Here is a 14087-nt window from a genome sequence, read left to right on the forward strand (position 1 = left end):
GCTTTTCGAGAGAGAGCCAGAGAGAGAGAGAGAGAGAGAGAGAGAGAGAGAGAGAGAGACCGATAGAGAGAGAGAGAGAGAGAGAGAGAGAGAGAGAGAGAGAGAGAGAGAGAGAGAGAGAGAGAGAGAGAGAGAGAGAGAGAGAGAGAGAGAGAGGCAGAGAGGCAGAGAGAGATGACGCCCTCTCACCACCCACCCACCTGAAGCCCTCGTCCCTCTCACCCTCCCTCGAGTGCCCGGCAGGTGTGCGAGGACTTCGTGCTGGCGGTGCCGCAGTCGCGCGGCGATTGCGGCACCCCCAAAACTCTCGCGCACGCGCACGCCGCTTCCGCGCCATGTCTGTGACATGTCCGCGACATGTCCCAAAGGCACTGCCGACCTGCCGCACGAGGCGCTGTTTGCTGCAAAGCACCAGGCGCCTCTTGCCGCTCGCCCGCCGCTCGCCACCTCCCGCCGCTCACCCCGCCCGCACCGCCCCCACCGCCCGCACCGCCCGCACCGCCCCCACCGCCCGCCCCCCGTGGTGCCTCCTCTGCGCCTCCGCAGGAGCTGCTGGTTAAGTTCCAGGACCCGGGGCAGGCGGACCAGCTGACGCAGATCATGGCAGAGCTGGAGAAGACCAAGTTGGTGCGAGACGCGCCCGAGACACGCCCGAGACGCGCCCGAGACACGCCCGAGACGCGCCCGAGACGCGCCCGAGATGTGTCCGAGATACACCCGAGATGTGTCCGAGATACACCCGAGATGTGTCCCCGCCCCTGCCCGCCCGCCTGCCCCGAGAGACTGCCCCTCCTCCGAAGGAGTCCGAAGGAGAGGGAGGGGGGTGGTGCGACGCCTCTGGGCCCCAACCCCGCACGCCGCCTCCCCGCGACAGCTCACTGCACCCGGGCCTGGCCCGCCGCCCTCGCCTCACCGACGCCTCCTGCCTTGCTGCGGCGGTGCGCAGGTGCTCCACGAGACCATCGAGGCGGCGCTGGAGAGAGGGTGTAAGATCGAGACGCTCATCAACAAGTCCAACGACCTGTCGGGCTCGTCGAAGATGTTCTTCAAGACGGCCAAGAAGCAGAACCAGTGCTGCACCTTCATGTAGCCCCAGAGGAGGAGGGCGGGGCGCGGCGGCGGCCCCATGCCCAGGGCCTGGACTAGCCGGGGCTGGCCGGGTGTCGGGACGACACGAGGAGGACGCCCTTACTTAGCAGTGGGTGGGGGCAAGGCGCAGAGGGTGCGCGCGCGGCGCGAGAGGTACGTGGCGAGACGAGAGAGAGTGTCTGGTGTGGGTGGAGGTCGCCACGCGTGTGCTTCATACTATGTGGGGAAAAGTCGGCATCGCCACAGTGCACAGATATGATGGAGATATTCGTATTTGGCAGCACAGCCACAGGGCGGGGCCTCTCCGCTCGAGCCAATACGAAAAAAAACACGCGCATTCCCCCCCGCGAGATAAAGCGCGATATATTCGTCGAAAGTGGTCGCAGTCACCTCACAATGGTCAATGCAGCGTCTGCACACAGAGACTTGCTGCAGCGGTTTGCAGGTGGAGCGTCCAGGGACACCAGACTGCGGAGGCCCAGCACCGAAGGACGTTGATTGAAGGAGCACCGGCGCCAGCAGCGACACCAGAGAGGCTGCAAACATGGCGCTGCCGCGGGACCCGGGACGTATACCCCAGCGCTCACGTCTACACCCGTGAACAGCCTCACGAGTTTGAACAGCGTCCCTTGACCATCCAGTGACCATCACGGGGGCGGGGGGAAATTGAAATATCGCTCCCAGCCGTCCCCGATCCGCCACCAAATCCCCATTGCTTGCATGGACACCAACGCGTCGGCTACGGCTCGCGCCAAGGGAGCCGTCGAGCGATTCGGCATTCTCCCCGGCTACCCTCAGTACATGCTCGGCACTTGCTTGTCCTCCATTCTATGCATCATGGCAGCGTGCATAAACACGATTGCACGATTCAGGAGGGCCGATCAGAAGTATGCCATTGCGGTCGGATCCATCGGGCTCGCTGGAGCGGTGCTGGGAGTGGTCCTCGATCGTGACTTCCAGGTCTCCAAGAAGGAGTCTAAAGTCGGTGAGATCTCTGCGCGCGAGCTTCTCGCGGGGTTCCTGGCGTTGTGGTTTGGCGTCGCAGTGATCGTGCTCACCTTCTCTTGGGGATTCGCCAATTTTAATTCATTGGGCAACGGCTACTTCAGCCTCTGGCTGTGTTTCGGCTTTTCGCTGGCGGGACTGATGGAGTCCAACACTACCGTCCGCGAGAAGGTGCATGCGCGAGTCACAGCAGCCAAGGCTGCAGCAAGCAACGAGTCAGACATGGCATCGCAGGCGGGCCTGGTCGCCGTGGCGTCGGCGGTGGTCTTCATGGGCTGCTTCCCGCTCAACAATCGTCAGAAAACTGTCTTTGGAACTATTTTCGATTCGGAGTGGCCAGCCATCGTCTCACTCGTTTTCTCGTCTCTCTCCTTCATTATCGCTATCGTGCTCGCCTTTGGGAAGAACCTCGAGCAGCAGCTCCCGCTCGTCCGAGCGCTGGCGATCTATCTGCTGGCACCCTCGCCCTGGAAGAGGAGGCTCTGCGCCGGCAGGCCGCCCTCACCTCGGCCGCCGCGGCCCGCAGGTGAGCTGGATCGCGACAACCATCTGCTACACTTTTTACCGCCCCGGGGTCGGCAACGGCTACTTTGGCTGCTTCGCCGCAATTTTCTTCTCCTTCAAGCTCTTTGCGATCTTCTTCTTGAAGGAGAGCCCCGGCCCCGCCGTGGTGGTACATGCCGAGGCAGAGGGGGTGGTGGTGCAGGAAGCAACGGCGATGGACACTAACGCGTCGGCTACGGCTCGCGCCAAGGGAGCCGTCGAGCGATTCGGCATTCTCCCCGGCTACCCTCAGTACATGCTCGGCACGTGCCTTTCCTCCATTCTATGCATCATGGCAGCGTGCATAGTTTATGGCGTTGCCTGGCCAGCAATTGCTAGGACGGCCGATCAGAAGTATGCCATTGCGGTCGGATCCATCGGGCTCGCTGGAGCGGTGCTGGGAGTGGTCCTCGATCGTGACTTCCAGGTCTCCAAGAAGGAGTCTAAAGTCGGTGAGATCTCTGCGCGCGAGCTTCTCGCGGGGTTCCTGGTGTTGTGGTTTGGCGTCGCAGTGATCGTGCTCACCTTCTCTTGGGGATTCGAACAATTTTGGACCCTGGGCAACGGCTACTTCAGCCTCTGGCTGTGTTTCGGCTTTTCGCTGGCGGGACTGATGGAGTCCAACACTGCCGTCCGCGAGAAGGTGCATGCGCGAGTCACAGCAGCCAAGGCTGCAGCGAGCAACGAGTCAGACATGGCATCGCAGGCGGGCCTGGTCGCCGTGGCGTCGGCGGTGGTCTTCATGAGCTGCTTCCCGATCTTCAGCGGTCGGGAGTGGCCAACCATCGTCTCACTCGTTTTCTCGTCTCTATCCTTCATTATCGCTCTCGTGCTCGCCTTTGGGAAGAACCTCGAGCAGCAGCTCCCGCTCGTCCGAGCGCTGGCGGTCTATCTGCTGGCACCCTCGCCCTGGAAGAGGAGGCTCTGCGCCGGCAGGCCGCCCTCACCTCGGCCGCCGCCGCCCGCAGGTGAGCTGGATCACGACGACCATCTGCTACACTTTTTACCGCGCCACCGACATCGGGAACGGATACTTTGGCTGTTTCGCGGCACTTTTCTTCTCCTTCAAGCTCTTTGCGATCTTCTTCTTGAAGGAGAGCCCCGGCCCCGCCGCGGTGGTGCATGCCGAGGCAGAGGGGGTGGTGGTGCAGGAAGCAACGGCGTGAAACTCCGGCGCGGCAGCACATGTAGCAGCCGCCGCATCACGTCAATGCCAATAGGCTTCGCCGCGCGTCGCTGGCGACGTCTAGGGCGTGATTAGGTACCGCACACACGGTGAACAGCGGCAAGAGTACAAAGAGAGTTTATCCTCCGAGAGAGAACGAGTCGCTAAGAGTCGCTTAACATTAAAACCCGGACCATGATACACAGCGCGGCATTCTCTTCACGACGTAGATCACAAGGGCGTAACACAAGGGGGAAGGGAGAAGGCCAAGCCGGTGCCTGCGGATCAGTTTTACCAGTTCCTTGTACCGTACCTGTGTTAGTGCCAGTGCGCGCCAGTCCCGTGCCCAGTGTCGCTCCGCGAATTCTTTTTATCGTCGGCGAGGGAGAAGTTGTAAAATTCTTTTTATGCCTGTGTTAGTGCCACGCCAGTCCCGTGCCCAGTGTTGTGCGAGGGAGTTTTCTTATAAAATTCTTTTTCAGCTGAAAATTCTTTTTATCGGCCCTAAAGCGGGCGAGAGCATCAGGCCTCTCCACCAGCTCACTGCCACTGCCGCCCCACGAACCTTGCACCTCGGGAATGAAGCGTGGAGCAAGGCCTGTGGCTTCGCTTCACAGCTCCTCCACAGCCCCTCCACCTTCGCTCGCGTCGCAGTCTCCGCGTGAAGCTCGCGTTGCGGCCTCTAGGCAGCGAACCGCGCGGCACCATCTTCCTCAACCTCGCCTGGCTGCGGACCGCTGCGCTCGCGCTCCGGCGCCTTATCTCCCGCGGCACGCTCGCCCGCGTCGCCCTCGCCCAGCGACTCGGCATTCCTCCTTCAGCGGCGACGCAGCGGCAGCACGGCATCGACTGCGCGTGCTACTACACCGAAAACCTCTTCGTCCGTTCGCCCGTCGAGGGCCACTTCTGCTTCGAAGGCCGCACCGCCTTTGAGCGCAGAGAGAGGCCGCTGCTCGAGTCTCTCTCTTTCGAGGCGCGTGACGAGCTCCTCTCGAGGCTGGAGGCGGAGGCGGCGCGGCGGCGCGGCATCGTACCGGCGGCCGCGGCGCGCAAGGCCCGCGTCGCGGCCGAGTGCTCGCCTCTCAGCGGAGCGTCGACGACATGTCCGCGACATGTCCCTCCGACGCGTCCACGGCGTGTCCCGCACAGGTACTCGCCTCTCCGCCCCGAGCTGTGGACGCTGTGCGAGCGCTGGCTGCACCGCGACTTTGTGGACCTCGTCGAGCAGGCGAGGGCCCCGCGCCGACTTCGGGCGGGCTTACGCAGGTCCCGGACCCTTCCGGACCCCCCTCGAACCTTTCGGAGGACCCTTCTCGGCAGGCGAGGGCGGGCGAGCTTCGCGCGCCGCCGCAGCTCGCTCCGGGCATCTATACGCTGCCTGTCTTTTCGGAGCTCTTCTGCCGGCTGCTCACCGAGGAGCTGGCTCACTTTGGCGCCTCCGGACTGCCCGTCGGCCAGCCTAACTCGATGAACCGCCACGGCGCCGCCGCCGCCGCCGAGACTCCTGCAGCCAAGACCACTCCGCCGCAGCCGCAACGAGACCATGGTTGCTTGTGCATATGATAGGAGCCCTCCTTGACGAACTCGGGCTCTCGGCTGGCCTCCTCGACCCGCTGCTCTCGGACTGGCTGAGGCCGCCCTCTGCGCCGTCGTCTCCCAAACTCATCTCTCCTCTCCCGGACGGACTTCTTTTTGATCAGGCCGCTATGCGCGGCGCTGCCGCCTCTGGCCGCGGCGGGCGGCGCGAGCATCGACCACCACAAGGCGAGATCGGACGAGATCGCCCGAGATCGCCCGAGATCGACCGAGATCACTCACTCGAGATCACCCGAGATCACCCGAGATCACTCGAGATCACCCGAGATGACACCAGATCAACCGAGATCACTCGAGATCACTCGAGATCACCCGAGATCACTCGAGATGTAGGCGTTCGTGGTTGCGTACCGGCTCGGCGAGGACGAGAGCCTCGCGATGCTCCGAGATGCTCCGAGATTGACCGAGATCATCCGAGATTTAGGCGAGGACGAGAGCCTCTCGATGCACGTCGACAACGCCGAGGCTAGTCTCCACGAAACCCTCGGCTAATCTCGGGTGACCTCGGGTGACCTCGGGTACTCTCCTCGGGTCACCTTCTCGGGTCGCGCCTTCCGAGGTCACGCTCAACGTCAACCTCGGCGGCGGCTTCGAGCAGGGCGAGCTCCTCTTCTACGGGCGCACCGCCCACCCGCTGGCGCACCACGACTGGCACGACGGCGGAGGCGTGGGGCATGGCGCGTGCTGCACTGGGCGGCCTGTGATACGAAGAAAAACTGCGAGCAGGGTTTCTTTTTGTGACAGGCGTGCTGCATCTGGGAGCGCAGGCGCACGCGGCGCTGCCCATCACCAGCGGCGAGCGGCTCAACCTCGTCATCTGGATGCGCTCACGCGCGCGGCGGCGCGAGGCGGGATGCCCGATGTGCGGACAGACTGATCGGCTGCTATGAGGCGCCTATTTTCTAGGATTGGCGATTGCTTCGCACAGCTGGTCTTATACTTGTGTGTCGTACGTAGCAGACCACTACTGATTAGGTTTAGCCACGGCAGTGAAAGCTGACGGTTTTTGTGGCGACTCTCTGGCGCGGGCGCGTGCGGCCTCTGGCGGTGGCGCTGCGGCCTGCGCGCGGGGTCCGGGGACTTCGACTTGTTTGAGTTTCGGTTGTGTCTCGCGCCTTGCGGGGGGGGAGCGTGGCGCGAGTGCTTGCGAGGTGGTTTTGGGGGTGGGGAGGGAGGGGGCTGGCCTGGATCCTGCTGTGGGAAAGTCCTGGCGGCGGGCACGTGCTTGGTTGTCCCCTATGGCGATGCCGGGCACCGACAAGCAGATCTGCGTGCAGTCTGCCCGCCTGATGGAGACGTCGTGGTGGCAGCCATCCTCCTGGCTGCGTGTCTCCATCAGCATCCGCTCCTCCGGCGTCGAGCTCTGCCGCACGCCCGTGAGGAGCGGCCTCTCGCCACAGTGGGAAGACTGGTGCTGCCACGTGCCCGTGCCTCAAGACGTAGCAAAGAAGGGTGCTCGAGGCCTCGATGAGGCGTACGAGCTCCGCGTGCTGAGCTCTGGCCTGCTCGGCTCAACCATTGGCCGCAGCTGGTTGCCTGTGGGCGCTGAGGGCGGTGAGCACCTGGTTGCGCTGTCCAGCACCAAAGGGGCAGCCGCAGGCACGGTCACGCTCGTCGTGCCTCTTATGCCACCTCCGCCTCCGCCACCGCGGATCATCAGCGGCGTCAAGGTCGACGTCGGAGCGGCCGGAGAGGAGCTGCTATTCGCCGCTCGGGCTCAGGCTCGGTCGGGAGTCGTCGAGCCCTCCATGCGCTACCTTTGCGTCCTTGATGCACAGGGGCTGGCAGAAACTGACCCGCACGCGATAAAAGCCGCGAGACCGCCCGATACGTGGATGCGAGTGGTGTCGTTCGATGAGACGGTCCAGCGCGCGGGAATCGACCCTTCGGAGATGCGGCAGACCATCAACCACGGCAATGACCAACATTTGCGGTCCGCGCCATCTCGATAGACACTTACATGTCTCGCGCATGCACCTTCTTAGGCTCCGACAATGCCAAGCAGAGCCTCTACCGCATGGTGGTGCGGAGCATGGCCTTCGTGGACAACGAAATCGAGGCCTCCATCCAAAATTTTCTTCGGCGCTGCGCGCCGTTGCAGTCGTAGCTGTAGTCGAGTGTAGGTACACGTATGTTGCAGCCGCAGCCCAGCTATCGTGCCGCAAAAGGTCCATGTGGCTAGGAAAAATGCTGCCGGTCGCCTCGAAAGCGCCCGCCGGTGTGTGTCCAAAGATGTAGCGCTACAAGTTTGGGGACGCATCCGACACGGGCAGGTTTTCGCGCTTCTATGCTGGCCAACGGTGATGACGCCGTCGCGTCACCGACGGCTCGTGCTTGCGTATGATAGCAACCCCTCGTCCGACGGCAGCGTCCTCGTGTCCGCCACTCCGCCTGTTGGCGCAGAGCGAGCGTGCAAGGCAGGAGATTCACTCTCGCGCCACATCCCTACAGCGGGAGGTTGAGTTCGCGGGAAGAGGAGCTGGTCGCGCTGCAGGCCCAGGTCGGCAAGAGCGTACAGGCTGCCTTTGCTCAAGGTGAGCAGAGCGGCTATGCGTCTGGATCAGCTGCGGGGAGCGTCGCGTTGGCGACTGCAAAGGCACAAGCTGCGCCTGGCAAGAGCGAGCGGCCGAGGGGGTGCATTGTACCCACTCGCACGCCGGCACGAGCGCGGCGCCGCAGTGGGGCAAACGGGGCATCTGGGGCTAGCTCATCTATGAGCATCACCTCTGCCGCTTCTCGCCATCCCCGAGGAGCAGCGCGCCCGAAAAGCAGGTGAGTCACGGCCGCTGTCCAGCGAGCGCGGCGGCGGGCCTGAGGGAACCTCAAAGAGTAAATAGAATTTTAAATAGAAGTTCGAGATTCGAATCCTATTTGACAAAACCGGGAGGGTGAGCTGGAAGTGACGGGAGTACAAAAATCGCCCAAAATTTTCTCTTCGACAAAGCTGGTGTCCGACACCCCGACCGCCGGCCGAAACGGACGCGTCCAGCCCGACCTGCGGCCGGCCGAAAATCATTTAGTGGGCGGACTTGTACTGGGGGTATGGGGTTGAGTTGGCTTGCTTGCGCCCTTAGCCAGGGAGCAAAAATGCAAGAAATTCTTTTACTGGATACTGTGCGCACTCCCCAAGTCCAAGTGCTCCAAACTCGCGGAGCAGGCGGCCCGCACTGTGCCTCTGTGTTCGTGCGTCGCCCATCTCTCCTGGACATGCCTGCTCTATTTATTTACGGCCGTGTCGCGCAGGACGCGGAAAACGTCGCGGGCGGCGGTTTTCACGTGGAGCGGTGCACACATCTCGCCCCACGCCCGGGTCCGCCGCCCGGGCCGCGGCCCGGGCAGCCCGCGGCGGGAGGCGGGGAGCAGCACGCGCGTTGGGGTTGGTACGCCCTTCCCCTACGTGTGATCTCTAACCACGCCAGTCGTGTGCACATGCACATGAGAACGGATCACGAGCGCGCCAGATTTCAATACCAATCATCAAGCCCCTCTTCGCCCTCAGATTCGTCGTAGTACTCCTCCTCCTCATCGGAGTCGGACTCGCGTGTCTGTGGCGGCGCTCCGTTGTCCAGAGCCCACTTCGAGACAGTGTCGTCCTCGCAGCGTTCCAGCGGGTTCGACCCCCATGGGCAGCCGACGCTGCGCACAAACTGAAGCGCCTCCAGGGAGCCCTCCGTGGCGAGATCTTTGCAAACATCGGAGGACCACGGCAATCCCTTGGCATGTGCCCACTTGAGCACCTCCAGTTGGGAGCATCTAGCGGCCCACATCGTACACTCCCCGCAGTCGTCGCCGCGCGACAGCATAAGCTCGAGGATCTCAATGTGTCCGAATCGGGCCGCGCCCGCAATCACGTCCTGCGAGCACATGTACATGTCCTCGTTGTCGTCAGCGCTAGGCGGCCCATCGAACCAGCGCGACAGCCCCCACTTGCAGACGGCAACTTGGCCGCCATGCGCTGCCGCCTCCATGATCCCATGCTTGTGGCCGTCAACATCGCCTTGGTCACGGCCGAGCAGCCACTCGAGCACCTCCAAGAGGCCCTTGTTGGCGACAGCCTCACACACCTCGGTCCAATCAAAGTCCTCGCTCTCCACCTCGGCGCCACCATTGCTCACCGCCCACTTGAAGACGTCCACATGCCTGCCGTACAGCGCCTCGCAAAGAACGTCGCTCGCGTCCCATGGGCACGAGTTCTTGCGAGCCCACTGCAGCGCAGCAAGCTGGCCCGAGTATGCGGCCCTGCTCGTGGTCGCCTCGTCCCACTTGCACCGCCGCTGTCGCGCCCAGCGGAGGATGTCGACGTGGCCACCCGCCGCAGCCTCGGCACACGTGCCCTCGTCCCACGGGCACCGCGACGTCGCAGGCAGCAGCGTGCGCATATACTCGAGACACGCCAGGTGGCCGCCCCCTGCCGCCGCAGCGCAAGCATTCGAGTCCCAAGGGAACTCGAGCCGCCGCGCCTCTCTCAGCACGTCGATCCGCCCCTGCCCTGCCGCAGCCCGGCACACCTCAACGCCACTGCGAGCCAGGCCGAGCGTGCCCTCTGCCCAACGCAGCCGCGCCACGCTCGCGACGTGTCCCGACAGAACCTCGAAGCGATCCTCAAGAGGAGGGGGGCAGAGGAGAGTGCGGAACTCGGCCTCACGCGTTCGGGCGTTCTTGCAGACGACTTCCTCGCATTCGACGTCTTTGCATTCCGATTCGAACGGAATTCGGCCGCCAATGATGCGTGGAAATCGCGCAAAGACGGCGTCTCGGAGCTTGCGGCACGTCAGCATCAGGCAGACGGCGTCTGCAGCCGAGACGAGGTCGGTGACGAGCCGCAGCTCGTCGGTGCCCTGCAGAGCGCGGAACGGCGAGCCGTCGTCGAAGCCAGGAGGCATCGCGGACGAGCGCTGCTGGAGGTCGTCGGCGAGCCTCAGCGCCTCGGCGCACAGCAAGGAGGCCTCCTCAGAAGACAGGGCCACCTTGGCCATGGACTCTCGCAGCGAGTGGAGCAGTGCGAGCGGATTGCTGCTGCCGAGCGGATTGCCGGGAGGCGCCATCGCCGTGAGTGATCGTAAGAATGCCGGATTTACAACCAAACTCCCTCGCACCACACTGCTGCTGCTGCCTGCCGGGACTGGCGCGCAAAAGAATTACAGATGTTGTAAGGTAAATTTCTCCACACACACAAAGTGGTGGGGCAAGGGGGGGGCGACCCTCGCATCTCCACAACCGGACACGGATACGGATGTGCTAATGCGTCTCTGGCTGTGGCTGCCGCTGAAGCATCGGCTGCGGCTGCGGCTGCGGCTGCGGCTGCGGCTGCGGCTGCGGCTGCGGCTGCGGCTGCGGCTGCGGCCGTGGCTGCGACTGAGACTGCGGCTGCGGCTGCGGCTGCGGCTGCGGCTGCGGCGGCGGCGGCGGCGGTGGCTGCGGCGGCGGCGGTGGCTGCGGCGGCTGCGGCTGCGGCTGCGGCTGCGGCGGCGGCGGCGGCGGCGGCGGTGGCTGCGGCGGCGGCGGTGGCTGCGGCGGCTGCGGCTGCGGCTGCGGCTGCGGCTGCGGCTGCGGCGGCTGCGGCGGCTGCGGCGGCTGCGGCGGCTACGGCTGCGGCGACTGCGGCGGCTACGGCTGCGGCGGGGGCTGCGACTGCGGCTGCGGCTGCTACATGTGCCGCTGAGGCTCTTGCTTCTGCTTCTGCTCGGGCTACGGCCGCGACGCGCCTTGCGCTTAGGCGGCGGCCGCAAGCCGCACATTCGCCGCACGTCGCTGGCCGTGAGGCTGTGAGGCGATTCGGGGCAGCCGCGCAGCACACTGGAGAGGGTGAAGCTCCTCTCGAGCTCCGCCGCGAGCGCTGCGAAGAGCGAGGCGGCTGGCATGGAGGAGGAGCGGATGGCGTGGTTTGCGGCGAGCTCGGATAGCACCCCTTTCAGCCGAGAGCCGAGGTCCGGCTCGTGCGCTTCCACAGCCCCCTCGTCGAGCGCACATGGGCCACTGGCCTGGGACGTGACGGGCTGCTCCACCGCATGGCCCTGCCGCCGCTCCTCGCCGCCGCCATGGCTCGGTGTTGTCGGCACGGGCGGCGGGCCCAAGCGGCGCGAGGAGACGGAGGTTGCGGCGGCAGAGAATGCACGTCGCCGCTGCAGCGACTCACTCAGCGAGCGGAGGCGCGTCAGAAGGGCGTGCGAGCCGAGGCCGCCGGTAGCCGGCTGGTCGAGACCGTTCTGGGCGCGCACTTGAGCACGAGCAGCAGCGGACGGAGCTCGGGAAACCTGGTCAGCATTTCGCGGGCGGAGACGATGCCAGCCACCGCCTGGGGGCCATTCACCGAGATGTCGACTGCAGTCCGGCTCTCCTGTTCGGTGAACTTGAGGATCGGCACCCGAGCTGAGGCAATTAGCTCCACAGTGCCTCGGGCCGCGATGCCTTCCTGCAACACAGCATCCTCAATCCTCTGCAAGACCTCCACCGCTGATGTGATGTAGGGCTGGAGGACGGTGAGGTCGATGTCGGAGACACCAGGAAGGAAGAGGCCATTGGAGGTCGATCCGAAGAGTCTCACCTCGACTTTGGTCCACGGTACGGCAATGCGGATGGCAGCATCAATGCGCGAAATGGCGGCTAGCAACTTCGAGCGATTCTCGTCAGTCGGTGTTGCCAACATTGTGAAGCGTGATGTTTCTGCGTGCAGGGAAGTTGGATGGGCCGGCGTGTGTGCTGGCGGCGGGGCCCATGCCAGCTCATCTTCGCATCGCACCCTTTGCATGGGCAACTTTGCATGGGCAACTTCAGCAATGCCGGCGTCAGCTGCAGGGCACGAAGCGGCAGCAGCGACACTGCCAGGCACGATGCTCGAGGCGGACGGCGGTGACAGAACCGAGCAAATTCATCAGTGAACCGAGTATTTGTCAATCACCCCGTTTTTGCCCATTTTCGGTCATCCGTCAAAATATCTGAAGATCTGACCGGGGGAGACCCCAAACCTTGCTCAGCTGATCCAGCCTGGGGGGAAGGCCAGCCCTGGGCAAAGAAACCAGTACCTCAACCGGCTTCCCTGAGCGTCACAGCTCGGTGATCGCGCCGGCCGGACACCACTGTAACGTCCGTTCCGGGCATTTTGAACGCGACCTTCGGGGGCAAAGACATGGGCTCTATGGCTCAGACTGGACTCCTCTTGGTCCCTTCTGATGCCCTAGGCCACACCTGGGCCTTACCTGGGGCTCTAGGGGCCGGGCAGGGTTTGCCCCCCGAAACTGGCCCGGAGGAGACCTCCTAACAATAGTTTGTCCTCGGCCTCCTCGCCACCCTGTGCACGACGTGAATGGTTGTCTTGTCGTAGAGTCCACACGCACCACGCTTTTTGTTATTTTTTTTTGTAGAACGGCTCTTCGGAGTGTATCACCCCCCGTAGAAGCCTCCCCCGCTCGCCGCTTTGCGCCCCTCCAGCCGGTCCTGCGCCGCCAGGTCGCTATCTCGCTCCTTGGTCACGAGGAGCGGCGCCGCGAGCGGCTCGCTCGATCCGCCTCCACGGGCGAGGCCAGCCAGGCTGTCGGAGGAGGGCGTTCCCGTCTGCAGGCGGTAAGCCCACTGCGGGAAGTAGGCCCTCATCGGGTCGTACCTGCACGGATGCCGGGCGACGTGAATTGCGCCTCTTTGCGGAGGGGCGCTCGTGGCGGACGTCGCACCGCGACGGTGAGCGCGCGATCTGGCCGACGAGTCGCTCGAGGAGGGCGGGAGTGACGCGGATGTAGGCGCCGGGCTCCACCATGATGGCGGGAAGCCCGCGCAGCAGCTCGTACTGTGAGCTTGTATAGTCCGTTAGAATAACGGTTCCCGCGGCAGCCGCCTGGATGATGGTACAGGATGATGGTACGCAAGGGGAGGGTGAGCTGCACTGCGAGAGCCAAGCCTCCCAGAACTTGTGCTCAGCGGCGCCCCGCCCACCCGGCGCAAAGAGGACGCGGTACTGCGTTGTGATTGCGCGGTAGTAGTCGCTCTGGCCTAGGCGCTCCCCCTCCGGGCAGGGCAGGCCGTTGAGACGGAGCTGTTGTGCTTTGAACCTGTCCGGTCGCACGGAGAAGGGACTCGAGTGGGAGCGAGGCTCCACTCCTGGCGGCTAGCCGGGTGCCTGCGGACGTACTGGACGTCGTAGTCGAGGCAGAGGAGGAGGCCTGGACGCCGCTCGAGCGGAGTCGCGTTGCGGAGGTGCGGCTCATAGTCCTTTGCGTTGAAGACGTGCCGTGGGAAGCCGCTCACCTATTCGATGCAGCAGCGTGCTGCTATTCCATGCGCTGGCCCCTCGTCCCTCGGGGCGACGGCACAGCTCGTAAAAGGGGCAGATTGGGACAGGGGCCCCAACCTCCCACGTGTGGCGGCACCAGTGCCTTTGAATGGTTTACGAAGGAGGGCGACGGGTTCTGCACGAAGAGGCGCTTCAGCGCGGGGTGGCTCAGGAGCGGCTCTTGTTCTGGCCTCGGGCGGTAGAGGTCGTGGAACTCGAGCAAGCTGACTCGCACCGCCTGGCGGCGCGCCTCGTCGAGGACAGCCGCGTAGTCGTTCAGAGGCGCTGTGAATGCCATCCATCGTGTCTCGCCGCCACTCCACTGCACACCCGAGCCATTCCTCCTCGAAGCGGGGACGAGGGCCCCTCCACGCGCGAGGAGGATCTCGTTATTGTGCTGGAGCAGCAGCGGATGCGGCGGACCGT

The 14087-nt window shown here is 64.3% G+C and overlaps 4 protein-coding genes across 4 annotated transcripts in view; 2 read left to right on the top strand and 2 right to left on the bottom strand.

Annotated features, from left to right (window-relative positions):
• Positions 1-1376, top strand: part of EMIHUDRAFT_435194 (hypothetical protein) — a 2187-nt gene extending 811 nt beyond the window's left edge. The window contains exons 2-5 of the mRNA XM_005778160.1: positions 242-292; positions 369-415; positions 547-627; positions 947-1376. Of these exons, the coding sequence (XP_005778217.1) occupies positions 242-292; positions 369-415; positions 547-627; positions 947-1090 (323 nt within the window). The 3' untranslated portion in view covers positions 1091-1376. The remainder of the gene's footprint in view (positions 1-241; positions 293-368; positions 416-546; positions 628-946) is intronic.
• Positions 1377-4381: 3005 nt separating this feature from the next.
• On the top strand, positions 4382-6368 carry EMIHUDRAFT_450384 (hypothetical protein; the record flags this gene model as incomplete). The annotated part of the gene is made up of 10 exons (XM_005778161.1): positions 4382-4388; positions 4489-4873; positions 4952-5030; positions 5123-5282; positions 5369-5435; positions 5503-5566; positions 5732-5756; positions 5823-5863; positions 5958-6075; positions 6143-6368. The coding sequence occupies 10 exons, from the start codon at positions 4382-4384 to the stop codon at positions 6286-6288; spliced, it is 1092 nt and encodes a 363-aa protein (XP_005778218.1). The 3' UTR covers positions 6289-6368.
• Positions 6369-8701: 2333 nt separating this feature from the next.
• EMIHUDRAFT_354107 (hypothetical protein) lies at positions 8702-9430 on the bottom strand. Its single transcript, XM_005778162.1, is given in 2 exon segments — positions 8702-8740; positions 8760-9430. 1 exon segment carries the CDS (start codon positions 9364-9366, stop codon positions 8863-8865), a length of 504 nt encoding a protein of 167 aa, XP_005778219.1. The 5' UTR covers positions 9367-9430; the 3' UTR covers positions 8702-8740; positions 8760-8862.
• A 1614-nt stretch (positions 9431-11044) lies between these two features.
• Positions 11045-12044, bottom strand: EMIHUDRAFT_205935 (hypothetical protein; the record flags this gene model as incomplete). The annotated part of the gene is made up of 3 exons (XM_005778163.1): positions 11045-11077; positions 11146-11533; positions 11617-12044. The coding sequence occupies 3 exons, from the start codon at positions 12042-12044 to the stop codon at positions 11045-11047; spliced, it is 849 nt and encodes a 282-aa protein (XP_005778220.1).
• Between the last annotated feature and the right edge of the window lie 2043 nt (positions 12045-14087).

Source organism: Emiliania huxleyi, assembly GCF_000372725.1.
Source record: "Emiliania huxleyi CCMP1516 unplaced genomic scaffold EMIHUscaffold_25, whole genome shotgun sequence".
In the NCBI taxonomy this organism is placed as follows: Eukaryota; Haptophyta; order Isochrysidales; family Noelaerhabdaceae; genus Emiliania; species Emiliania huxleyi.